This window comes from Protomyctophum bolini (assembly GCF_963924005.1).
Source record: "Protomyctophum bolini genome assembly, chromosome: 2".
In the NCBI taxonomy this organism is placed as follows: domain Eukaryota; kingdom Metazoa; phylum Chordata; class Actinopteri; order Myctophiformes; family Myctophidae; genus Protomyctophum; species Protomyctophum bolini.
Genome location: NC_137863.1, coordinates 47,100,849 through 47,128,129, shown reverse-complemented (window position 1 = coordinate 47,128,129; position 27,281 = coordinate 47,100,849). Strand labels below are relative to the sequence as shown.

Sequence of the window (27,281 nt, the reverse complement as noted above, 5' to 3'; positions counted from 1 at the left end):
GGATGGTAAAAAAGAACCAAGAGACGTGCGGAATTCAGGGGAAGAAAAAGTGCTCCATTTCATCGTGCACTCTCTCTCACCTGGTGTTGAGCAGGGGAACTATTACAATGCAGAATGCAATCTCTTTTGCATTACATACAATCCCCAAATCACTACATCCACTCCTTCGAGATTGCATAAAGGTAGAGAATTACATACAGCAATCCTTCCATGCACAATCGCACATGGATGCCCGTGTGCACGCATGCACACATTTACACACGCACACACACGTGCTCGCACACGCACGCACGCACGCACGCATGCACACCCACAGACACACACACACACACACACACACACACACGTCACGTTTACTGCGAATGCCGCAGCAGCTCTAGAGTTACTGCATTGTTCACTCTGACAAAACTATCCAGGAAGATCAAGTCAGATCACAGGATTGTTTCCACTCACAAGTCAAGAGAAACAACAATGTTTTCTTTCTCCTCTTCCAGAAAGACGGATGCCATATACTGTAACACCAGCAGAATATTGCATTACATATTGAATCTATATGCTACAATGATGTATTAACCAATTAAACCCTAGACACTTTCCATTGCCGCCCTCCTTTTTTCCCCTCTACAAAATATCTTTGCCAAAAATTGCCCAAACTACAAATCCCTAGGTAAGCATAGCTAGGTTCATGTAGTTATTGATTACTGTAGGAAAGACTCAACGCCATGCCCCGGCCTACACAGTAGGCTACAGACATATACAATGTGCTCGCATGAAGAACATCTAACCATTGCATTATGGAATGGTTTATTTTATTCGTGTTCCTGTTCCATTATATTTTCAAATCAGTGACCCTTATTTTCCAGTGGGTGTCTTTCCTGCAGTGTATATTCCTGCACTATACCTGCATCGAGTTATCTTGGTACACAGAAGTTGATCTATTGAAGATTCTGACCTTCAAAGTACATAATTTTTGTTTTGATTGTATTGCTGTATTGTTGTATTGTTCTTTCTGCTTTGGCAATGTAAACGTATGTTTTCTCATGCCAATAAAGCCCTTTGAATTGAAATTGAATTGAATTGGGTGTCTCCCCTGCAGGGGGCGCCCTAGGGTGACCGTCTACGTGGTCCATGTGTAGAACCGCCCCGGGGAAGCTGCTGGCTATTTTGGCAGCTCGAGTCAGAAAGTGTTTGGACGCTTGATTCGACAGGTGCAATGACTTGGCAGGCAGTGAGTCTGCGTGCTTTAACCAGCTTTACTTTTTGAGATTTTAAATGTAACATAATCCCCCTCAGAGCCATTCCCATAAGTTGTGCGTGGGCTTTTCCTTGATTTTCTCCATCGAACGATTTAAGCCAGGAGGCATGAGGAGCACATTCACCTGCCAGATTTACATTTAATAAATGTTGTTTTTCATTTTGTTTGCTAATTAGTGGATCACTTGGGCACTGACTAACTAGTTGTGCAACGTGCGTTTGGAATGCATTAACATTACTGTTTTCTAATGTGTTACATTTGTCAAGATGCAAATGCACATTAGTTTCCTTTGTAAACGGTGCTATTTTGCACGTCTTAATTACCAGGTCTTACGTATTAACTTGAGACCTGGAGGCGTGACCAAGGCTATAAGGCCACACACACCGACTCTGGCCTACATGTCAAAAAAAGAAGTGAGAATCCCTGTTGAGTCTAACAGAGTGTGGGAGGGGAGCGTACAGCAGCTGCATATCCCAACCTTGATTCACCTGATGTGCAGCTGGGTTTCATTCACCGTAACATCACGCCACAGAATGTATAACTCTGAAAATGTACCGAATGGACCCGTTTTACTGTGTCTAAGGTGACCTTCACACCAGATAGCTTTACTGAGTTTAAAACGAATCCTGCTACACATTGACGGAGAGTGTTCTTTGTTTGGCAGATGTGAAGCATCATTCGAATCCTAATGCGCATCAAAGAACCGCATTCTACTTCGACCAAAAACGGGGGTTTCGCTTCACTTCCAATCGCACTTGATTACGATTCGGTGCAGGTGGGAATGCATCCGCAGCAAATAAAGGAAATTAAGCAAACAATGTGGCGGGTGAGGAGCTAAACACAGTTGGAGACGGAGAGGGCATATTTTACAGTGCAAAGATGTCCCGTTACCGTGGATAGACCATAGAGCTATAAAGGATAGACGTGGTCGAATGAAGAGACTGAAGCCCTGGTCGAAATGAGGACTAGTACATTTATCAATTGCTTACATAAAAACCGTGTAACCTACAGAATATTCTGTCTGTCTGTCTGTCTGTGCGTAAACATGGAGTGCTGTCACTGTGTGGGGACTGGGGAGTAGGAACTTTCATCTCAATAAACATTTTGTGCTGCTGTCTGTTCTCAATGCGCTCAAATGCCCAAAAGAACAGTGCGTGGCTGTACTGCTGTAAAATGATGGAGTCACTATAGGGGAGGACTTTGATGGTGGCTCGAACACACTGGTTCTCACTGAGGGATACCAGGACCCCCAGGGGGCCCTTGAGGGGGTTCCAGCCTGGGAGTCCCCAGCTGAGAGACTGAGAGTTACGAACCCAGTTAGTAGAATACAAGTAGTGGTACAGTAGGAAAGGTACTCAAATGTTTTGCTCAAGTAAAAATATCAATACTGCAATATTAAATACACATGTATTGGCATCAAAATGTACTTAAATACTACAAGTAAAAGTACTCATTGTGCAGAATGTCCTATTTCAAGTTTTCAAATGTATAAAACTATTTAATAAGCTCACAGCCTCACATTGCGAAACAAATCTTGAGCTTGTAAGTTGTTAGTGTATGTTTTGTAATGATAATCAAAATCTACAAAGTAACTAGTATCTAATGTTTTCAAATAATTGTATTTGCCTCTGGAATGTAGTGACTCCACTACATAAGAAGAAGTAAAAGTGTTGGAAATACTCAAGTAAAGTACAAATACCTCAAAGTTGTACTTTAAGTAGGCCTACAGTACTTAATACATAAATGCAGTTACTTTCCACCACTGTCTGCAAGTCCATCGGACTTGCATCGTAAATCTTATCAATTGGTGGCCCATATTTTGCATAAATGTGTATGAAACTAAAAAAGAAAAAGGAAGCCTTTGAGGGTGGCTCTAACAGGTCGGCCTGACCAGTACAGTATGATTGACAGGGGACGTATAATCCTACTGACTGCCTCTGTTCACTAAGCTCTACAGGTGATGCACCTGCTTCCACTGCAGTCACTGTGATGTTGTGCCTGTCAGCCTGCAGTCTCTCACCTGCTTCCACTGCAGTCACTGTGATGTTGTGCCTGTCAGCCTGCAGTCTCTCACCTGCTTCCACTGCAGTCACTGTGATGTTGTGCCAGCCTGCAGTCTCTCGATCCAAGACCTTGTCCAGAGTGATGGCACCCGTTACGGGATCAATGTGGAAGATCTTCTCCTGGTCCGTGCTGTGATCAATGGAAAACCTGCAACCGGAGACAGAGAGACACACAGAGAGTAAAGCATGAGGAGCACAATTCTGCGACATTTAATGAATACAGTCCTTTTTCTTTTCTTCTCACTTATAATTATTTTTGGGCTCTCCTTTCGTTCACTGTGACAAACAAAGAGGTTATCTATGGACTGACAGAGTTGATATCAGGTTACTTTGAGCGGGAGCAATTAAAATATTTAATGATGAGAGAGAGAGAGAGAGAGAGAGAGAGAGAGAGAGAGAGAGAGAGAGAGAGAGAGAGAGAGAGATAGAGAGAGAGAGAGAGAGAGAGAGAGAGAGAGAGAGGGAGGGTGGGGGGAGAAGAAAGATAGAGAGAGGAAAAAAACATATCCACCAAAGAAATGGATAACAATAATCATCTCTTACAGTGCGTTTATTGGAAAGCTATGACAGTGTGTGCAACCCTGCTAGTTACTCACTGCCCACCCCGGAGCAAGAAAGTAGACTTTAAAATGTCAAAAGTGCGCTCTGGCAAAATCATCGGGAAGTCTGCAGAAAACCCGGTTTTCTTTTTATTTCCACTGTCCAATTTTCTCCTTTCTACTACAGTATTCTGGCTGACAGAAACCCTAAACCTAAACCTAAACCAGCGAGGGCAACGGCAGCTTTTTAGATCTCTCTCCCACAAAGGCTCCTCACAGTCACACCACCCCCGCAGACATCGTATGACAGCTAGAGTTATATTGTAGTATTATTAATAAAGAGAATGCCAACAGCATCAATACCATTAATTTGAGAGGAGTGATGTTTTCAACACTTGAAACACAGTCCACAGCGTAGTCAACAACAGTGCAGCTCTAATATCTGTTCTCTCTCTCTAGTGGCGCTGTGCACGTTTTTTTGCGGTGGAGTTATCCACTCTCTCAGTTGTGTCCAGCGGTGGAACAAGTATGTTAACACCCCGAACGCCTGGGGTTATTTATTCCACTAAATCAGATCGCCCATCGATTTATAGCAGCGGAGCACATTTAGCGACGGACTGGATGCTATCCCGCATGTGGCTGAAGTAGCTTGATGTAGCCAAAACACTCTCGATGCGATCGACAAACAACGGGAGATATGATTAATTCTACCGCGACTATAGCGACGGGACCGCAATGGGCCGTCTAACACAATCTTTTCTTAGAATTGGACGGAATGTTTTAGTTCAAGAGTTATTCACGTTTTAAGATTTTCGATCTCGTCGGCTAAAATGGGGGGGGGGGGGGGGCATTTTCTATGACCGGATCACCGGAAAATAACATTGAATGTTGCGCAACAGACTTTCCCAGCCTGTGGAGCGATGCGATCGGTTTTGAAAAATAATCTCCGTCCTTTTGATCAATCTCCGTCCTGAGCGCTGGGCGTTACTAATTGATAGGACGGAGAACTCCGTTTATGTCGCTTGGGGTGTTAAACGAGTATGTATGTAATACGTACTGTATTAAAATATTTTACTTAAGTATTTTGATTATTATTACAAAACTGTACCAGTTAAGCACTATTTTATACTTAGGCTATTTGAAAGTAGCCGATCTACAAGCTTAGGTCTGCTACAGTACTTTGGAACGATTTAGGTCAATATGGTACTAAATACAGGACACAGGATATTGATCTAAAGAGCTGGAGAGACAGGGAAACTCCCGTCACCCACTATATCAATACTACTCAGAATGCCACTTCTTTTCACCTGACAGAGGGGAGTTTCCCCCGGTTGGACGTAGCAAGTGGAAGGAACACATTATTCCAACCAGATCCTTTCCCCTCCATCAGGTGCCCTGGCTGGCCAGGGGGAGGCAGTACAGAGACATATATATGCGTTCTGTACAGTACCTGACAGGTGCGTTCTGCACAGTACCTGACAGGTGCGTTCTGTACAGTACCTGACAGGTGCGTTCACCACATCGGGGTCCTTGGTGGTACAGTACCTGACAGGTGCGTTCACCACATCGGGGTCCTTGGCGGTGACCGTCCCGACCAGCGCTCCCACCTTGGCGTCCTCCTGCACCTCCATGACGGCGCCCTCTGCCGGACGGAAGGCGGGCGGCTCGTCCTCGTCCGACACGCTCACCCGCACGATGGTCTGGTCCCGGAAGGAGCCCAGGTCCACGAAGCGAGGGTCCGCGTGCTTGTTCACCGCCTCCACCACCACGTTGTGTGTGCGCTTGCTCTCAAAGTCCAGGGCCTGGAGATGAATGAAACAAGGTGGAGAAATCAAGGAGGGGGTCGTGTGGAGTCCAGGGCCTGGAGATGAATGAAACAAGGTGGAGAAATCAAGGAGGGGGTCGTGTGGAGTCCAGGGCCTGGAGATGAATGAAGCAAGGTGGAGACACCAAGGACTCATGGAGCAAAATGTTCTGTGGGTCTTGAAAGATTAGTACTAAAAACAGCAAAAAAATCGCTGGCGGTGTGAGCAGACTGTTCTAGAGAAACTGTAATGTTTACCCACAACCCATAAATATGGTTCCATGATCCAAACATGCAGGTCCTGACCCCTGACTACAGCATATTGTTTTTAAGACGTCCTTTGGAAGATGGCCTGTGATCGTTCTAATTATCGGCATACTGTGGAAGAAAATAAAAATGTTCTGATTCAGTATCACTTTTGAGAGCTATTGTTCTGAAAATAATATAGGCTAAATAGATGTCAACACATTTCCAGAGGTCTGAATGGAACATTAACCTTGCCAGAGGCTGCATGTGCGGCCTATAATTCATTGACAGATGCAAAAGAGAGCAGGATCACAACTATTCTGAAAATCCCTTTTTGTAAATTGTACATCTAACTTGTGAAATGCTGGAAAGTATTTGCTTCTTACAGTAGAAGGTCAATAAGCATCCTCATTCTCTTCATTGATATTTCTGCAATGATTCACAGAGTAAAATCCAAAAATCGATTTTGACATTAACAACGCGAAAAACAGTAACAATGTCGTTTACCACTAGCCTGCAGTTGCCTGGCCAATATACAGTACCTTGCTAAATGGCTAACCTTGCTGTTTACAGATGGCCAATTGTCCCCTCAGTGAAACCTGCTAGATTTCCACCAAGGCTGCAAACAATACATCCAATACAATGCATGACGGCTGCCTTAAAGACAACACTAGAGAAAATTAGGTTGTGTGATTCAATTATTTCCCTTCTTGAGCTGAAGGTCAATCCATCTGCAGCCCTTCACATGCAGAACTGTGTGTAATGGACCCTATACACACTGTAGGAGTTTTAAAGTTGTCGGCGAGTCATCAGATCGTGATGTATTTCACACTGCAGGAGTCTTTTTTTTTTAATCGTCTGTCATTATATCCTTGTGGCTTTCACGCTGAACGATTGGTCGCAGACTAGACCCGATATTCATTTGTTTTTCTTTAATCATTTTTACATCTCACACACGTGCAGGATGCCGTGATACGAGCGCGAGACCGACACAGAGGACGCCCCCCTCTCTCTCTCTGCACGCCACACACACAGGAATAGCCTAAGCTACACAGACCGACACAGAGGACGGCCCTCTCTCTCTCTCTCTGCATGCCACACACACAGGAATAGCCAGGCTACACGGCATGTTTGTGACAGCGTGTAGTGTAGCACTGTAGCCTACGTGTGATGCAGTGAGACAGGACGTTAAATCTTGATTTTCATGAAATAACTCTCCGTCTCTCTCCGTACACACACACACACACACACACACACACAGAGAGAGAGAGAGAGAGAACATACGAGGTCCAAAAGTTTGTTCCGATGCGGTTTTATCAACATTATTCAAGTGAAATGATTTGCTTATGGTTTATTTAACAGCAACATTGGGCTAATGCTACCATGTACGACACAGGACAGGGATTTACCCAAGGAATAATGGTTATATATTATCATCTGATCATCTATCGATACAGTCGACACGACCGACAGACAGACAGACAGACAGACAGACAGACAGCAGTGCGGTGAGCAGTGAGCACAGCTGTCCTGTGCTCTCATTGGCTGTAATACAGGACTTCTCGGGACGCGATCGCGACCCATTTCATACTGTACGAGGTCCAGTCGGCGACAGAGCCAAATATGAAACTTGCTTGACATTCAGCAACGCTCCAGAAGGCGTCGGCGAGCACTTTTATCGGCGCTATATCTTTTTGCAGAGCCTTTCACACACAGCGAGCAATTGATTGATTGATTGAAATATTGATTAACAGTTTGTAGAATTACAGTACATTTCAAGCACAAACTCAATACAGAGACTGTCAACTGTGAGTGGACGACCCAATTAAGCATTACACTTGTTTACAACAGGGTCCACATTTTTCAATTCATCAAAACATATAGAGACATACAAATAGATACTTCTATGTAGTTAAAGAACAGAACAGGAATTCATCATATATAAGCAAAAAGGGAAAAGATACATATACAGTGAGGGGAAAAAAGGGGGGGGGGGGGTGGGGTGGGGGAGGAATCAGGTTTTACAGAGGCCAGTTTCGAATTGCAGCCATCCGTAGGTGCCCTTTGAGAGCGGTTTTGAAGGAGTCAAGGGATTCACATGTCTTAATGACTGTTGGTAGGGCGTTCCACATTTTGGTGGCATAGGAGCGAAAATAATTTAGTCCCTTGTTTGTGCCGAATCTGGGTTGTACATGGTTTGTTTCACTCCCTCTGGTGTTGTGGGTGTGGACAACCTCACCGATCAAAGCATAATCGGAGCAAATATCGGGCAGTGTGTACGAGACATAATTTGAGTGACAGGTTGGATACATCTGGGTAAGATGTAAAAATGGCCATATCTCCAGCTGCACAAACTGGGAACTGCATGCCTTTATCAATGCTGGGTAAGTCCTTTGTGATTTGCTAACAAAATGGAAGTGAAAAAAGTGGATATTGCTGAGTCTGACTGCTTCTACCTCAAATCCAGTTGACAGTAGGTGTTTTTTAATCTCACAACACACCAGGCTGTGGCCAATACCATTGGAAAGAAAAGAAAGGCAATGTCACAGCTGACTTCACATCTATAAAAAAAAATGAGTAGCGACAACCTTTATGGAAATTGAGAATTGAGCATGCTAGGATTCTCAAGGATTGACAAGATCAGTAATGCCTACATTAGAGGATCAGCCCAGGTTATAAAATTTGCGGAGTAGCTCCGGTCTTGGCTTCTATATTATTTTCTACCCGGGGCCAGGGCTGGACAGAGCTACTGGGAGCTACTGGGACCAGTTAGCTACTTAGCTTAGCACCTATAGCTCCGGTTTCTGTGTTTCAGGGGGATTTTCCGCTCTGTTGTGCAGCGGCACCGCTCACCGGAATAAACAAGCTTGTGGATCGGCCTTTTATAGTCATTTTGTTGTTGGCGGACGGTTGACGTTCGTGGCAGAAGAACGTTCGCCGTTCGAGGTTAGCACCCGCTTGCAGGTGTTGAACCCTGCCAAGCGCTCTTTTTGATTTTCCACATATACAGTACTATATTTATAACATATAGCATTAGCTAACTCAAATGCGTTTGACATTATTGTCTTACAGTTAGGCATGCAACAGCATGAAATGCTTTCTGTATGATATCACACAAAATACCATAATATACTGCAGAATATATAGTGTTGTACATATTTGATAGACTTTCTGTGAACATCTAAAGCAGAGGTGGGCAACTTTGACAATAGAGAGGGCCACAATATTTCCACACTCACTCCAGTGGGGCCACATTGCATATTAATGTCGTAGCAAAAAGTAGCCGATCTACAAGCTCAAAACGCGTCGCATTGCGACGCATTTTGAGCTTGTAGATCAGCTATTTTTGCTATATTTGAATTGAAATCCTGAATATTTTTTTTGCCAATTTTTAATTGGAATATTGAAGTAAAAGTTTTATTGAATTTCAAATGGATTTAGTTATAGTTATCTTATAACTTTATGAATTAAATACAAATACATTGGACATAAAAAAAGAGAAGACGATAACATTGTAATACTAGTAATTAACTGAAATCAATAATATATCAATATGAGGGCCGGATTGCGTGATGGTGGGGGTGGCATGTGGCCCCTGAGCCCCCAGTCGCCCGTGTATGGCATAGACACCAAGCCCCCAGTAAGGCTATCCAACGTTGAAGCTGCCACTACCTACTGGCAAAATGTGGAACTGCGGCACTTCAATGGAAATGGACGGACGTTCATGACGTCATGTGTGCGTAAGCCCGGATTGGCTAGGCTAGGCTAAACTTCCGCTTGCTCGAGCCATTGAGTTATAATTGTACTTCCGGCAGTCTTCCGGGTGCTTCAAAACGCCACTGAGCAACTTCCACTGAAATGAATAGCGGGGGGGGCTAACGCTCCGGTTCGGTCTCTATCCTTTAATTACTCCATGATAGACACACCAGTCACACTGAAAACTGGAGCCTTTTCCCTGAGTGACGGACACAGATAGACAGACTACTGTCGCAACACACCGGCTTCACGGATTGGCCAGAGGCGTCACATGACGTTTGTACCACTGTAGAGATATAAGAGATAGCGTGTGGTTGACAGAACTGCATTCTGGGACAGAGACGGAGAGACAGAACTGCATTGTGGGACAGAGAAGCAAGAACAGCCTGACGTTAGAATGATCCGCTGGTCCGCCCGTCTGAAAGGAGGACCGGAGAGATGGCTCCATGCAGCTGTGGTGCTGCAGGACAAGCTGTACTGCTTTGGAGGAGACAGTGATCACATTGATGTTAACGTCTTCAACACAGTGTCTTTATGCTGGAGGAAGCTGAGCCCAGGAAGAGGAGGAGAACGCCACCTAGAGGTTCCATCCAGGCGCGCTGGCCACACAGCTGTGTCGGTTGAAGATATAGTCTACATCTGGGGAGGCTTTCCTTACTGCAATGTGCTTTATGCATTTGGTGTTGACGCCTACAGATGGTTCAAACCCAAGGTTTCTGGCACTGTTCCAGAGGAGAGGTACGACCACTCAGCCTGTGTGTTGGAGAAGGTCATGTTTATACATGGAGGATCCACCAAGCTGACTGGATGGACTTCTGACATGTACAAGTTGGACACCAGCACATTGGTCTGGACTTTAATTAACACCAGAGGAACTCAACCTACTGCTACATACTTTCACTCTGCCACCATCATCGGGACAAAGATGTTTGCTTTCGGGGGGAATCAGTACCCCCTCAGAGTGTTTGACACAGAGACCAACCTCTGGCTGAGCCCACCATCGCCTCATCTAGAAGGACGCTGCTATTCTTCAGCATTTACCTACAATGGAGAGCTGTACATATTTGGTGGCTGGAACAATATTGATGTGTGTAAATTCAGTCCAGAGACCTTCTCCTGGAAGAAGGTTGAGCCCAAGGGAATGGTCCGGGTCCGATGTATGAGATATGCCGCTGCATGCATGGTGGGAGATCGTGTCTTCTTCTTTGGAGACACCACCCCTGATAACCTGTATGTCTTAGACTTCAATCCTAGCCTCAAGACATTATGTAAGCTAGCAGTTATTCAGAACGGTCTGGAGCAGTCGGAGCTCACACACGACATCAGGTGGGAACTGGCAGCCATGACAACCAACAATAACAACCCGACGACGCCGACATGATAAAAGCATGCCTACGATAAAGAAGGAAATATAAATAATAAAAATCACACCCGTGTGAAGTGAGGGGCGCTAATATATTAAAGTCTAACTCAGTCATGTTGATTAGGTGATGTAAAACAAACGGTGCCAACACAAACATTAAACGCCATTAACAATAAAGAGACAATATGACGTAAACGACACATTATGGCGTAAATGTTCCATTCATTGTCAATGCGTTTACTAAACAAACTTTGAACTAAAGACAAACATTAAATAAAACGGCAAAAAAAAAATTACACTGTGAAGTGAGCGGTGCCTTTGACTTGTTTGTCTGGGGCACCCGTCACAACTGCCCCTCCCTACCTACGCTACCCTACCCTACCCTGCCATTTTTTTCTTTTTTTTTCAAATGCATTTAGTTATAGTTATGTTAACTTTATGAATGAAATACAAATACATTGGACATAAAAAAAACTAGACAATAACATTGTAATGCTAGTAATGAGCTGAAATCAATAATAGATCAATGTTCGGATATTAACCTGAGGGCCGCATTACATGATGGTGAGGGCCACATGTGGCCCCCGGGCCCCCAGTTGCCCATGTATGATCTAAAGTACACTGCCATGCGCCAATAACATTACAGTATATTTAATGAACAAAACATTGTGGCATGACGCAGCATAATGCACATATTATGCATACATAAATAATTAAATACCATGACACTATATGCCACGATAATACGGTAATACAGTATACCTTTACATGCCTACTTACATTACGCCCTGCTCTGCCTTTGACATGTTGCGGTGACATCGCGGTTTTTAACCAGCCAAAATTCTCTATGAGTGTATACTCATACAGATATTCTACTGTATGTTAGGTTCTTAGTTTGCTTGACGACTATTATTTTCATTTTTATATATCTGATGTATCATGTGTTGTTTTAGCTTACTGTAAATCGCTCTGGATTAAGAGCGTCTGCTAAAATGCCTAAATTGTAATCGCTGCCGCCACACTATACCACGCAAGTCTCGGCTTGTGTTTCAGACGCGTTGGCTGAACGCATGTGTGAGTCCAGCCTCAGGCATCAGCCCTTTTCCAGGGAGACACATTTCTAGTGTGTGCCATTTTCACGCATATATGCAGTCGTCATAATCATCATCAAGTATCAATATCATGGCGGCAATTACATATCTGTGCTAATTGTGTAGAAGGCTTATGGAACCTCCCAGTGGGCGTGCAGTGTATGTCTGCATATCACATAGATAGACTACCACTGATAATAAGAAGCAGAGCTGCTAGCTCAAGCATATACAGTCTTTCATCTGTCATGTTATCTAATGTAGTAGCTTGAAGGTTTCTTCTATAAGCATGTTAAAAAATAGGTTGCTATGCTCCATTTAATTGCTAACTATCAGCTCTAATGCTTTGCTTAGTGATGACAGCAGACTAAAAGGTCCACTATTGGATGTAATGAAATGTACTTCCCTACAGCTTTAGGAATGGAGCACCGCTGACCAACAGCTAACCCTTACCTTTTTGACGGAGATCACCGCCTCCTGCGTCTGTGGGTCTGTGGAGACCTTGAAGAGCTCCCCTCCCTCTTGGTCTTTGATCAGGTAGCTCATGTCCGTGTTCTCTCCCATGTCGGCGTCGGTGGCGATGACGCGGCCCACCGAGGTCCCCACGGGCGCACCCTCCGAGACCGCAAACTGGTACATCTCTGGTTGGTGACCCGGGTAAGTGTTACAGGAGGAAAGGACAATAAATAAGTGATGGAAGGTGTTACGAGGAAGAAGAGGAAAGGTGGATGACCGGAAGAGGGTGAGGGTTAGAGGGAGAGTGCATGTGGAGAAGATGAGACAGAACAGACAAAGAAAGAAGCAGGCACAGAAAATAATAAATATCACGAGTCAAAGAGATGAATTGAAGAAACAAGAGGGGAGAAAGGGTGAGAGAATGCAATAAAGGAACGAGATCAACGGGATCAGGGTGAGTAAAGCGAGGTCTGTGGTCAAAATGTTCACAGCATACCATCCAGTTCAATTTAATTCAGTTCATGTTGAACATACTATATAACATTATGCCATTGCTGTTAGCGGCACTGACAGCTCCTATTGAGTTCCTGTCAGGGGTTATGCACTACTATATCTCTGGCAGGTTTGAGTGTTAATAGTGCTATATGCTAAACTGTCAGTCTATGTCAGTATTAAGACTTTCAGTATGTCTGCCGGGGTTCATTCACAACACTGTGAACATAACAACTGGTTTATATATTCAAGCACATTCTTTTGCACAGTTTGCGAGGTGTGCATGGATCTGCTTTCCAAACTGCATCTGTATTCACACAAGCAGCTACAAAATTGACAGGCTACTATTCCAATGGAAGCCAGCAACATAAAGACACTTGTAACTTCTGACACAGAAGTTAAGGGAAATTTTAATTCACTAATACATTCTAATCATAATCATCATATACACAGTTAGAAAAAAAGGACTCTCGTACTTGGCACCCAAAGAGTCTGACTGTACCACGTGTTGTTTATATTCATGACTAATAAAGTAATCAATCAATCAATCAATTGTAGAGCACTTTGGAGAAACATACTCGCGAATAACCTTCGTGAAATGAGCCCCCAAGAGACACAACTCAGCCAACTGTAACAAGCAATTGTGTTACTTTAAAATGAGACTGTCTGTGGTAGAGAGGTAAAGAAATAAACAAGCTGTCAGCCCTACTGGACAGAGAGAGAGGTATGGACGGGCCGACATGCAACCAATGGACCGACATTGCCATCCTTAGAAAGGGAATAATAATAATGTTTTATTCATAAGCCAGAGGTTAGACAAAACACAAAGGTGCCATACTGTACATTGAGTGCGTCTTCTCTTTTGTGTTTGCATCATGTAATTAAACCAGCCATATTCATTGGCATTATAATGTGTGTGTGTGTGTGTGTGTGTGTGTGTGTGTGTGTGTGTGTGTGTGTGTGTCTCCATATGGCAGAGGCAGAAATATATATATTATTAAATGTGGAGGTAGGCTGAGAGGTCAAAAAGGCTAATGATATACATTGAATAAAAATTAGGTCAATATTAGTCTTGACCGAACTGGCATGAACGTCATTCAACAATTATGCAATTAGCCCTAAGATTAATGTTTTAGACACAGTGTGAAAGAGAGACGGAAATAAATACAATGTATGAGTCGTAGATGTTATATGAAATTAATATTATTATGGAATATTATTCCATAATACTGCAGCCCTTTTCTGATAATTGTATACACTATCTTGATGTTTTTATCACAGTACACTTTTCTTTTGCCCTGTACCTATTGCGCATAATTCCGGGATAAAATCGGAAATCGGGATGGACTGACGGGTCTAAACGAAATCTGTATAATTACCACAAGAGCTGTGAGGATAAAACAAAACATCAGTGTCACTCTCTTTAATATTGATTCAGACCTCTCTAGAGTCCCATGTACTGGGCCAGACATCAGTTCCCATCACTTGAAGTTGATAGCTAGTTATGGGTTGAGTGTTGGACCAGCACATGCATTAATATACAATGATATTCTCTGACAGTATTTGGGCCAGTCAGCACAGCTGACACCATTCCCTGATTGGTGTTAGTGACCCACAAGATAAAGACTCTTCTCGACTCTTTCTTCAGCAAAATCTCTGGGACAAATTATGTCAAAGCATGTTGGGGGGATGATATAAACAAACAGTGGCGATCCGTGGTAAAAAAAAATATATAATTCACCACTCCATCACTGTAGTAGTGTACTGTATACAGTGGGCAGGCCTAACATTCAGAACTCAGAGCCCATAGGGGCCAGCTGAACTATACCCCTCTAATTGTCTCTCTGTTTCTGTTGCAAATTAGGAAGCAGAATTCAGAGGCGGGTGAAAGAAGACCCATCATCTTTACTTTTGCCAATGCAAACTATTTAATCATTTTCCAAACGGCCACCGGGAGGAGAAAGCCAAGCACTTGTTCATTAGCCTGGTGAAACCACACAACATTTCAATTCTGTGAGAAGGGAGAGTCTGGGCTCTCTCGTGCAGAGACGATGTACTCCAGCCCAAACCAGACCGGCGCGATATGTTCTAGAAGCGGGATCAATGCTAGACTGGTGACACATTGTAGCTGTTGCCACAGCGCAAATGTAAACACAACAGGACTCAAAATTATTATGGAGATATCAGATATTTGTCCCGCTGCTTCCTGTTCATCGTTTCTGCTTGAGAGAGACCAGATGCAGGCAGGAGGAGGGAACTTGTGAACTCAATACTGCCGCAATCTGGCGGAGTCGGGATACTTGTTAATCGCTAGAAATGACAAAAAAATCCCGTCTTTGACAATGTGATTTTTTATTTTTTTATTGTTAAATGCAATGAATCTCTGAAGACAGAATCTGCTAACAGCAAGCTCTGTCAGCACCACTGCCTAAAACATGTAACATTGTTGTTAGCAGCAATAGAGATAGGATATCCGCACACTGTCTTCACTTACAGAATCAAATTTATTGAGCAGCGCTTCGGTCGTTCAGACGGTCGATCAGGCAGACCATCATCTGATGAAGGCCTGAACGACCGAAACAATAAATGTAATTATGTAAGTGAAGACAGCTTTGCGGGATCCTCTTTTCTCTACTTCTACAGTTATCCGACGTACCTGTCCACTGTAGGTGTGCATAATTTTTCATCTAATGTTAGCAGGAATAAACACAGATCTGCACCAGGAGGAAGTGTAGCCTATACTAAGAAACTGTGTTTTTAAACAAAAAGAGGAGGCCGTGCCGCCAAAGAGGCATGAACTGAATGGGTTCCCAGATTGCAATGCTTATATGCGTCGTCGCTAATTTTGCATGACTTGAATTGTATGATGAAGAAAGTCATTAATTCACTGCTCCTTGCAGGAAACCTTGAAAACATCCCTGAGGAATCCACTGAATGGCCTGACCTGTGTCACGCCATCCACAGTGCAGCCTCAGAAGCACTTGGGCATGCAAGGAAACGTCACCAGGACTGGTTTGACTGCAACTCTGCTGAAATACAGTCACTTCTCCAATCAAAACATCAAGCACATAAAGCTCTCCTGTCCTGCCCTGGATCTTCCACTCTGAAAGCCACTTTTGCTGCGGCAAGATCTGCAACCCAACGTGCTCTCCGGAATATGGAAGACACATGGTGGACGCAGAAGGCACAAGAGATCCAAAACTTGGCAGACTGTAACAACACCCAGGGCTTTTATGATGCCATCAAAACTCTGTACGGCCCTAGGAAGCGGAAAATTGCCCCTGTCCGCTCAGATGATGGATCCACCCTTTACAAGGACCGCCAAGAGATCCTCGGCCGCTGGGCAAATCACTTTGAGACTCTCCTTAATCACAATAACCCCACTGACCCCCACATTCTGGACAACCTCCCAGACCTCCCACCACTCATGCACCTCAACACTCCACCACAGTACTCCGAAACCCGCCAAGCCATCAGCAGCCTGAAGAACAATAAAAGTCCAGGCGCTGATGGCATCCCGGCAGAGGTGTTCAAACGCGGAGGATACCTCCTCAAGCGTCGCCTGCACCTCCTCATCTGCAACATCTGGGAACATGAGACCCTCCCACAGGACTGGAAGGATGCCAACATCGTGGTCATCTATAAAAACAAAGGTGACAGAGCAGTCTGTGGGAACAGCCGCGGAATATCTCTCCTCTCCATCGCTGGGAAAGTGCTGGCAAAAATCATGCTCAACCGGCTGGTGGAACACATCTCAGAAGCTGCTCTCCCGGAGACACAATGTGGCTTCAGGAAGAGCAGATCTACCACTGACATGGTCTTTGTCCTAAGGCAGCTACTTGAGAAGAGCAGAGAGCAGCGCAAAGACCTACACATAGCCTTCATTGACCTCAGCAAAGCATTCGATACCATCAATCAAGGCTGTGTCCTGGCACCAGTACTATTTAATCTCCTCCTCTCTGCCGTCACTTCTCTCTTCCACCGTGCCCTAGGACACGAAGACGGTGTCCAAATACAGTACCGCTTGGATGGAAATCTTTTTAATATCCGACGCCTCCAGGCCCACACCAGGACAAAGACCTGCCAAATCTGTGAGCTACAGTATGCTGATGATTGCGCAATCTTAGCACACAGCCCAGAATCCATGCAGCAGGCCCTCAACACAGTCTCCACTCTGTACCAATCCTTCGGACTTCAGGTCAACATTAAAAAAACTGAAGTCATGTCCCAACTCACTACCCAGTCCTCCTCACCCCCCAGCTTCCACATAAACGGTACCCCCATCAAAACCGTCGATCACTTCACCTACCTTGGCTCCACACTGTCCACACACTGCTCCCTCGACAACGAAATACACACCCGCATCAACAAAGCCTCTTCAGCCTTCGGACGACTGCGCAGCAGGGTTTTTGAAAACCGTAACCTGAAGGTCAGCACCAAGGTTGCTGTCTATAATGCGGTTTGTGTGTCTACCCTACTATATGGGGCGGAGACATGGACTCCATATAGACGGCACTTCACCAACCTGGAAGCCTTCAACATCCGCTGCCTTCAGAGGATCCTGGGCCTATCCTGGGAAGACAGAGTCCCACATACGGAGATTCTTAACAGTACTAAATCCACCTGCATGGAAGCAGCTGTGGCCAAAAAACATCTGCGGTGGATAGGACACACCATCCGCATGCCTGACCACCGCCTGCCCCGCCAAGTCCTCTACGGCCAACTGCATGCTGCAAAGCGTGCCCCTGGTGGACAAAAGAGGCGCTACAAGGACTATACTAAGGATCTCCTAAAGCGCACTACCATCAGCCCCATGGAGCTCGAAACTCTGGCACATGACCGCTCAGCCTGGCGGGTCACATGTGCCAGGGCAATTTCGCACATAAGCGACAGCAACAACCAGAGGAGGTCCGAGAGACGCGTCCAGAGACACCGGAGGGAAGCCGGCGTTCCTCCAACAGACGGGATCCCCTGCCCCGCCTGTGGAAAGATCTGCGGCTCGCGCATCGGCCTCGACAGCCACACCAAGTGGCACCAGCGGCAACACCGCTGACCCCCCCCCCCCCCCACCCCACCTGACCCGAAGCAAGCGTCATCATCGGACACGATGGACAGCTAAGATGTGTGTGTGTGTGTGTGTGTGTGCGTGCGTGCGCGCGTGCAAGAGGCTCACTCTGTGGAAAGCGCGGTGGGTTGTCGTTAACGTCGGTGATGACGATGGTCACCGTAGTGGAGCCGGAGAGACCGCCCAGTTGACCCGCCATGTCCGTGGCCTTGACCACCAGCTCGTAGCGGTCCTGGGTCTCACGGTCCAGGTCTGCCACAGCTGTCAGGATGATCCCTGATGATGGTGGCATGGAAAGGGACAGATAAGAAGTGGGAGACAGAGAGAGAGAGAGGACACACACACACACACACACACCGAGAGACAAAAAGAAAAGTACACAACAGTTGTTAGAATTCCTGCAACTTGATAATATCCCTGACACCACCCATTTTGAATATCAACCTCAGCTGAGCACTCAATTACAGATGAGACGCACTAGTGCAATGCATTCCAATTCACCGCTCCCTGAGCCCTCCTGAAGGACGAGATTGTGTATTTTTCTTTCTCTCTTTCCCTTTTTTTTCTCTTTTTTTTTTGAAGCACCGTGCTTATACCATTATAGGACTGGGCTGTATTAAAATTAATAATATAAAGGCAACGGAATGAAGGCCTGCCCCTGCGAGAATGAAGCTCCATGACAACTGCTCTACGGTGAAAGCAAAGCCTGTGTCAGGATGCACCTCTACAGTGCAAGCAGTGGAGTCGGTAGACAAAACAATCACAATGGCTTCCCTTAATCTGCCCAGGGAGCACATTCAGTAGTTGCATTTCAACAGGCTCTGTGCTGAGTTGAAAACAGGCTCTCTACTGCGTTAAGCCACACCGGTCTTACACTTCAAAGAGAGGAAAGAGTTCTGCAGAGTTTGAAAAGAAAGAAACAATCCAATCCTCTGCATGCTTCCAGAAATTGGTTATTTGTGAAAAGATGACTGCAGTGTATTGGTCGCTGTGACTGACCCACTATGTGGACTAACTACAGTAGCAGCACTCAGGTCAGGTTGCCCTGTCCAATCGCAGGCAGCTGGGGATATGTCATTGCTGACATTGTGACTAAGGCATAGGAGAAGAATGGTATCAAGACCACTCGCCCCGTTTCTGTTTTCCTCCCAGAATTTTCCCCAGTGAGGGGTGGGAGAGGCTGGACAGCAGACGGCTGGACTTTTAATTTCTCTAACTATAAACTTTCATGACAGCAGACAGCCTAAGTACAAATATAATTCATGAAAAGCTACTACATTGAAGTCTGTTCACAGAAGTTGTGAAGTTGTGGGGATTATCTGACGAGGTACCATTTGAGTGTGCAAAACCTTACATATACTAAATAATACTAAGTTGTTTATAGGCTCAATATAAGTAAAATAATATAGCCTTTCTACAGGAGTATCTTTTTATATGTTTCCAAAAAGAATACAAACAGCCAATAGCATATTACAAAGTCATCCCCCTCACTGGTGACAATTCCGGGAGGAAAAACGGGCAAGCACCGAGGCGAGTAGTCCGGTATTCAGAAGAATGGGGATTTCAGCTCCATATTTTTTTGTTTTGCATTTTAGTGTGACAGTATGATGGCATAATACCGGTAAGCTCTGTATAATTGGTTGATTGACAAACAGCAACATGTATAAGCTCACAAGACATCACAATGTATATAGGCATTGGCAGCTTGCAGAGTTTTTATAACAAAAATAATGTCAACTTTAATTTCTGCAGGCATGGCCAGACAAGGCAAGGACAAGGCATGGCCAGACAAGCAGCAACAACGCAATTCAAAGTGCTTTACGTAAAACATCAGGGCATTAAGACATAGAAGCTCTATTGTAAGCTCTAATCTTCTTTTGTGAATTAAATGTATTTTGTCCAATAGTAGAGTATGTGAATACAACATAACCTATACAATTGGGCTGTTTGAATGTGGTCCCCCTGCTCTTCTATTGAGACATTTAGATGTCTACAGTCTAGGTTGAACACAATCCTGTTTCTGGTTTGACACAAATTTTGACCCGAAGGTCAGAATTATATTTCTCCCCAGAGCAAAGCAGTGCTAAAAATGTCAGCACTTTTGCAGGAGTGCCTGCGTCATTCTGGTGAGAGACACTGGCGAGAGAAACTTTTTTAGTTGTCAAAAGCGCTGGTTCTCTCCTCCGTGCCCATACCCTATAGGTGGGGTTGGCGAAAGGCCTTTCTGTTTACATGTTCTCTCTGTGTCCCCTAAGGTAGGTACTAGGTACCCTCACAAAAAACATGCAGTCATCATGGTCCCTACTGCATCCCCCTGGCCAGCCGGGGCACCTGATGGAGGGGAAAGGAACTGGTTGTAATAACATGTTCCTTCCACAAGCTATCTCCTACCATGGAAACTCCCCCCCCTGTCAGGTGGTAAAAAAGCGGCCTAATCCCTCCTCGTGCATTGAAGGAAGCATTAGCTCAGTTCGAGGCTCTCCCCAGGTTGGCAAAGGGAGAGTCGTGCCCAGGCTTGCAGTCTAGGTAATTGGAACCGGGTGAAGATGGGTTACAAAATCCTGGGGTGGAAAACATTTGTTTAGAAAAAGTCAATGGCATGATAATATCACTGCATTCCATGTGGGAATAATATTACACAGGCATACACACTGCCACCCTGCCACACACTGCCACCCGCCAGCCCTACAGCGGTGGCACAACAGAAGCTATAGCCGCTTCACTGTGTGGTAAGATAATATTGCTATTCTGCCCCTCTCCTGGGATTTTACATGTCAAAATCTATTGTTGCATTTCCTGGGGTTTGTGCTCCTCTCCCTCCCAGAGGTTTACATTGTGTTGAATACACAACTCAGTGATTCTAGTCACATTTGGCTCCCAAGTAGCTCCGGGCCATGTTTGTGTGCGAGTAGCCAAAAGTACATGCAGCAGCGGAGCTAAGGAGGGAGGCAAATGACATGGTCCTCTTTCATCCACAGGAAGCCAGAGGGGATGCATTTATGTTGCATCCCCCCCCCCCCCCCCCCCCCCCAACTCAACCCTAACTCCCTGCATTGAATAATATTTTATTCAACACATTTGAATGTAAAATTCCGTTACAGGATTTATATTCATTATATGTCTCCCATGCTGACTGAAAATGAACGTACACGGCACAGGGGAAGCCAGTGTGGACGTCAAAAACGCCAAAACCCTAGCTACTAAGGAGCTCGAAAAAAGCTAACCTACATAGGAAAGGGGGAAAAAGTGAGCATGAAAATGTAAATGACGATAGCCCTATTTCTTCCTCAACAGAACTTGGTCTGTGAATGCACAACCGACCATGACTGGCAGTGTTTTGCTTTTGTTCAATTCATTATACTGTCTCTGGAAACATAACACATGATCTGTGAGTGGTGTTGCCTTCATAACATAACAAAACAATCCCTGAGAGAATTTTCTTTACAAAGAAAGACGCCTCAATACTGTCATAACAATCCTACATGTGAGAGACAGTGATTTTAATTTCAACAACCCTCGGTTTAGATCAATTATATTTTATTTACTTTATTGATCCCACAAGGAAATTCAGTTGTCGGGTACCGCACTATGAAGCATAGGACAGATCAGAAATAAATCTATATTATCTATATTACATAATTGTGACGTCAACTGTATATTATTGTCCAATCATATGAAGGCAATAATGTATCCTGTGGAATTTTAGGCAGGGGGGTGTAAATGTTGTCCAATCAGAGGAGTGAAAAGGAGAAAAAAAAGACCAATAACAATACAATAATAGTTAGACCACGGATCCTCATTTGATACAGTAGCCCCTAGCTGGGAACCCCCTGGAACAGTTCTACACGTTCTATGATAGCACCGCTGGACTCCCTGCCGTCTCACAATAATAATAATTTAAATTTAAATTTAAATAATAAAAGCCTTTTGGACAATTCTCATCCAATCTGAATTTGGGCCGGAAAACACACAGTGACTCACTAGTCTACAGTGAGTGTCATCAGAGTAACTGGAGCAGACGTACACGCACGCACGCTATTCTGACCTCATTGCCTCGCACCTACAGTATTACAATTCATTAGAATTAATTGAACCATTTGGTTCCATAAATGCGTACACTTTCCGAGTTCGATTAACATTGAGGATTTTACTACAAAATACAGTGTGTGTGTGAGCCGGTCTCCCGGGCTAGCCCCGCCGAGGCAGAGCCATTTATCATCCCGGCACCGGGGCCGACCGAATCAAAGCGGCAGGGACCAAAAAAAAGAGGGATCATTAAAAGTTTAGCGCTTTTCCCGCGGGGGCCATTTGCAGGCAACGCCAACGCTGGGCTATGCCTGAGAGATCGCGGCTCAGGCCTTATCCCCGCCATCCGCCTCACCAATAGAATAACCAGCAGGGAATTCAGCCATATCTGCTGACTGGGGGACGCACAGTCTCTACAGTGACACTATCTGCATCTTGGGGGATATTCAACGTACAGTATAACCCTCTGTAGATGTAACTGTCTGTGCCCAATTAGCATTTTTATTTTTTGGGGAATTAATGATGGGTTTAAGTGTTTAATAGAACACAGGGGTGATTGTCAGTAGATTGCAGTATCTGCTGTAGACTAATAGTTGTGTCTTAGATGGCAGGGCTTATTTCAAATTTTTTAGTGTCATACTATGCAGGAAGGTCAATTAAAAATCCCCGTCTGAACTGAGAGGTGCTGAACTGTACTTGTCGTACTCACATTGTGTGTGTGTGTGTGTGTGTGTGTCAGACAGACAGACAGACAGACAGACATACAGACAGTAGTATATAGTGCAAAAATCTCCTTGAGCAAGTTGGTTAATCCTTCATCTGTATGCCTGTGAAGTGTGAATATACATATGGGGAGGCTGTATCCGTGACTGTGTAATGATCATTTCTGCAACTTGTTTAGCTCTGTCTAACTGTTGTCCCCGGCCGCCTATGTCTAACCTCGCGTCAAACCAGGCTTTCCACCTTGGAGGTGGTATAAAAAAAAATCCCCCAGTTTGTTTTTAGTCTCGCCGGTCGCTACGAGTTGGAATAAAAGACAACAAACTATTCCAAGAAGCACTTGAAGAAACCTGTCGGATTCATACGCGGCATCAAGGCTTTTATTGGGCCTGACCTAAAATTATGATGCCCTCGATAGCAGGGGATTATTTAGGGTGTATAGTCCTTATTACCGGATTGGGTTCCGGCCTAATGACTACAAACCAGTGACTACAACATGACGTGTAAGATATCATCTTACAATAACTCAAATACTTTTCTCATGTTAAATAACCAAAAAACTGAAATTGTTGTATTTGGACCAAAATCCCACAGAGATAATCAAATCCAGCTTTTAAATTCACATGGTTTACAGTGCTCCCCTGAGGCTAGAAATCTGGGAGTTTTATTTGATTCTGATCTAAACTTCTCAAAGCACTTCACCAACATCACGAAAACAGCCATCTACCAAATCAGGAATATTGCAAAAAATCTGATAATTTCTTTCATTCAGCGATGCACAGACCCTTATTAATGCCTTTGTCACAAACCATCTGGACTACTGCAATTCTCTTTTTTCTGGACTCCCAAAAAAATCCATCAATCGTTCAAAACACCAGCCAGAGTTCTTACAAAGACCAGGAGATATGACCATATTACTCCTGTTCTCGCCTCACTGCATTGGTTACCAGTCATGTACAGAATTAATTTTTTAATTTTTTTTAAAATTAACTTGTTTGTTTTTAAATGACTAAATGGACTAGCACCTACATACATTTCCGACCTCTTGTCCCCGCACATAACTTCCCGTAACCCCAGATCAGCAGACAAAGTTTTACTCAACCCCCCCCAACACAAAGCTGGTGACGCAAGGCGGCAGAGCCTTTGCTGCTAGGGCTCCACTGCTGTGGAACCAACTACCTCTGGAACTCAGACAGACCACTTCAGTGTCCACTTTTAAAAAACCCTTAAAAACCCACTATTATTTAAAGGCTTTTAATGAGTTTGAATGAACAGTCCCAGTTTCTGCTTATCTCTTATTATTTTTTGTATTTTGTATTTGACTAATTTCCATTGTTGATTTTAATTGCCTGTTTGTGTATTGTATGTGAAGCACTTTGTAAACTTGTTTTTGAAAAGTGCTATACAAATAAAGTTATTATATATTATTAATATCTGCTCCCGACCAGATCATGAACCTGAACAGGAAGAGAGAGAGAGAGAGAGAGAGAGAGAGAGAGAGAGAGAGAGATAGAGAGAGAGAGAGAGAGAGAGAGAGAGGTTAATGTACATGTACATACAGAATCAAGCAGCTTACCAGTGTGTTTCTCCACAGAGAAGAACTTCTCCTCATCCAGAACGCTGTACACCACCCTGGCACTGCTGCCATACGTCGGGTCATCTGCATCTGACGCGATGACCTTCATCACGGATGTTCCTATTCAGAGAGAGAGAGAGAGAGAGAGAGAGAGAGAGAGAGAGAGAGAGAGAGAGAGAGAGAGAGAGAGAGAGAGATAATGAGAACACACACAGGCTCAGATGAAGAGAAGTTCAGCGCCAGGCCACCTGGGAAGCCACAGACAGACACTGACATCTTAAAGAGTCAGGGCGAGAGAGAGGATAGTTTATGTACAACAGCAAAGCAGGTGTTTGGGGACCTCTGGGTTCTCCATGTCTGTGTTATTTGCTGCGTGTGCCGGAGTTATTATACTAGAGAGAGAGAGAGAGAGAGAGAGAGAGAGAGAGAGAGAGAGAGAGAGAGAGAGAGAGAGAGAGAGAGAGAGCGAGAGAGAGAGAGAGAGGGTGAGTATGAGGTTAATGCATTGAGGAACTGGCACGCCAGGGAAACGATTCATCTCTATGTACATAACACAACACATTTTTTGATGTTTCAAATTACCTCTTGCCACAAAACTGCCGCAGACGGTTTGCTCGGCCTCTCCCAGGCACACAAACTGTGCTCGGAAGATGAAAGGAAAACATTAAGTTATTTAACATCTCTATCTTCAAAGTCCGATATAATATAAAGGTGCATGAAATCCACAACAACAAGCAATTATCGCCGATTGCTGGCACTTCTGTAAATATGGCGGTAATTTCCATAAGAAACTACTGTTCTATAATATTCGTCAGCTGTGTGCAAGCCTCTGGCAGCCAACAAACAAGCACATATTTACATTTAGTCACACATTTTAGTTAAAGCTCAGATAAATCCTGTAAAGCTTAATGGACAACAGCTTCCTCTAACTGCTTTGGGAAAAGAACCAACCACTGACTATAGCCTTTTACTGGCTGAGCTGTTTCCCTCCCTATAAATAGAAACACCTTATAATTTAAAAGGGCGGAAGGACAAAAAATGTGGGGAAATATTTTAAACGAGAAAGGAAAAGGCACAGAGAATCCTGGCACAGGCAGCCATGAGTCCTCAAGGACGAGGAGTCTGTCTCCATTCCCCTGGCAAGGTCCATAGGTAATTACTGACAGCTGGTGTTGTCCACCAAAGATCACGGCTGTAGCCTCGCTCAGAGCCCTGTCATGCTACTGTCCAGCCACATAATGGCCGTATGCTAATGATGCTAATTAGCGGGAGGTGTCAGAGCGCTGTTTGTTTCCTGTCACCCATTGGCGCTCCCAAGGGTCGAGGAGGGAGGAGACAGGTAAGACAGAGCAGTGGATTATCATTAAAGCCATGCAGGGCCATTACCACGGGCAGCCCAGATCACTATCCTGCTGCTGTCCCCAACAGCAGGATTCCTGCTTTTTTTGCTGGAAGCTGGAAGGCTTGCATGCAAACACAGCTATAGTGCCATCTATGCATAAGTATGGCGGTTAAAACGCCTTGCCATTATGCTCATAGAGTCTAGGGCATACACACATGTGAGGCTATGATAATCAGCCGCCACAGCAAGTGTTGAGTCGCAAATATTACAGTACGAGCAACCTTGTGTTAGTTAAATCCAACAGTAGCTGTGCATTTCATCTCCTGCTGTACTGTACCTACCGCAGTATGTATATGTGTGTGCTTCTTAATGCATGCTCAAACAGTATAAGTATATCTCGCCGGAATATGCAATTAATTGCCCCATGTCTTCCTGATCCTCAGAAGATCACGCACACGATATACTGCACGGTTGGAGGAAGATCAATGTGATGCAGTGTTTCTCATATTGAAAACAGAAAGCCATATAGAGACAAGGCAGTTTCATTACTGGCGACAGACAGAACCCCTGCCTTTGGTAATTATGTCTACCTGGTTGTCTCTGTGCGTCCAGCAAAGACATTTCCATCCTTGGGATTATTCTCTTATCTTAATTTTCCCCAGGTATAACAATCAGCTCGACACTCAGCTGTTTCTGGGTCCCAGCTGGCAGCTTGGAGGAACTATATAAATGCAAATGCTACTTTATTGTGTTTATATTAAAAGGGAAGGGAAGCAGGGAGTTTGCTGCCTGGGTCACTCTGGTTGGCTTCTGTTTCATTAGGAGAAGTCGTTACTAGTTGGCAGCTCTCAGATCCTATACTGGTGAGGGATCTCTATACAGCAGTGCTTCCCAAACCTTTTAGCCCATGACGCAAAGAGACATTTGCCCGGGACCCAATCTAGTGAAAATAGCTGATCTACAAGCGCACAGCATGTCGCTTCGTGCCACATTAATCAGCTTGTAGATCGGTTATTTTCACTACTTCTTTGTTGTCTAATTCGTGGAATTTCTTAAATTTGTATTTGATTCATTGAAATTACTTTCGTGAAATCATTGAATTTGTCTTTAATTCATGAAATATTTTAGACTCAGAAAAATGTGTCCGTGAACCACAAATGGGTCCTGTTTGGGAACCAGCACGCTACAGTAGGGATTGAAGTTTCTAACTAGATTTTTTTTAACAAAAACTGAGAAAAACGAAAGGGAAAAAAGTGTGGCTATAATGAAGAACATTTCTCATTATTCATCATAAATACATATTTTTCTCTCTCTACAGTAAATAAAGATAAAGAGCATGGTAAATTGTTCTGAGATGACACAGTACGCGCAGCAGCAATTATTTAGCTGTTTGCCGTAATGGTGTAAAGCAGCATATAAACAAACATGTTTTCCTCTGTGCCTCTTCTTGAACAAACATTTTTTTCTCAATTCCTCAAATTGCTTTTTCC

The 27,281-nt window shown here is 44.3% G+C and overlaps 1 protein-coding gene across 1 annotated transcript in view; it reads right to left on the bottom strand.

The window, feature by feature from the left end:
• The window catches only part of LOC308322501 (cadherin-22-like), a gene marked incomplete at both ends in the record, with an annotated part of 118,609 nt that overhangs the window by 50,889 nt on the left and 40,439 nt on the right, over nucleotides 1-27,281 (bottom strand). Inside the window, 5 exons of the mRNA XM_080773787.1 lie at nucleotides 3,330-3,466; nucleotides 5,403-5,659; nucleotides 12,568-12,755; nucleotides 18,236-18,403; nucleotides 24,450-24,569. Of these exons, the coding sequence (XP_080629913.1) occupies nucleotides 3,330-3,466; nucleotides 5,403-5,659; nucleotides 12,568-12,755; nucleotides 18,236-18,403; nucleotides 24,450-24,569 (870 nt within the window). The remainder of the gene's footprint in view (nucleotides 1-3,329; nucleotides 3,467-5,402; nucleotides 5,660-12,567; nucleotides 12,756-18,235; nucleotides 18,404-24,449; nucleotides 24,570-27,281) is intronic.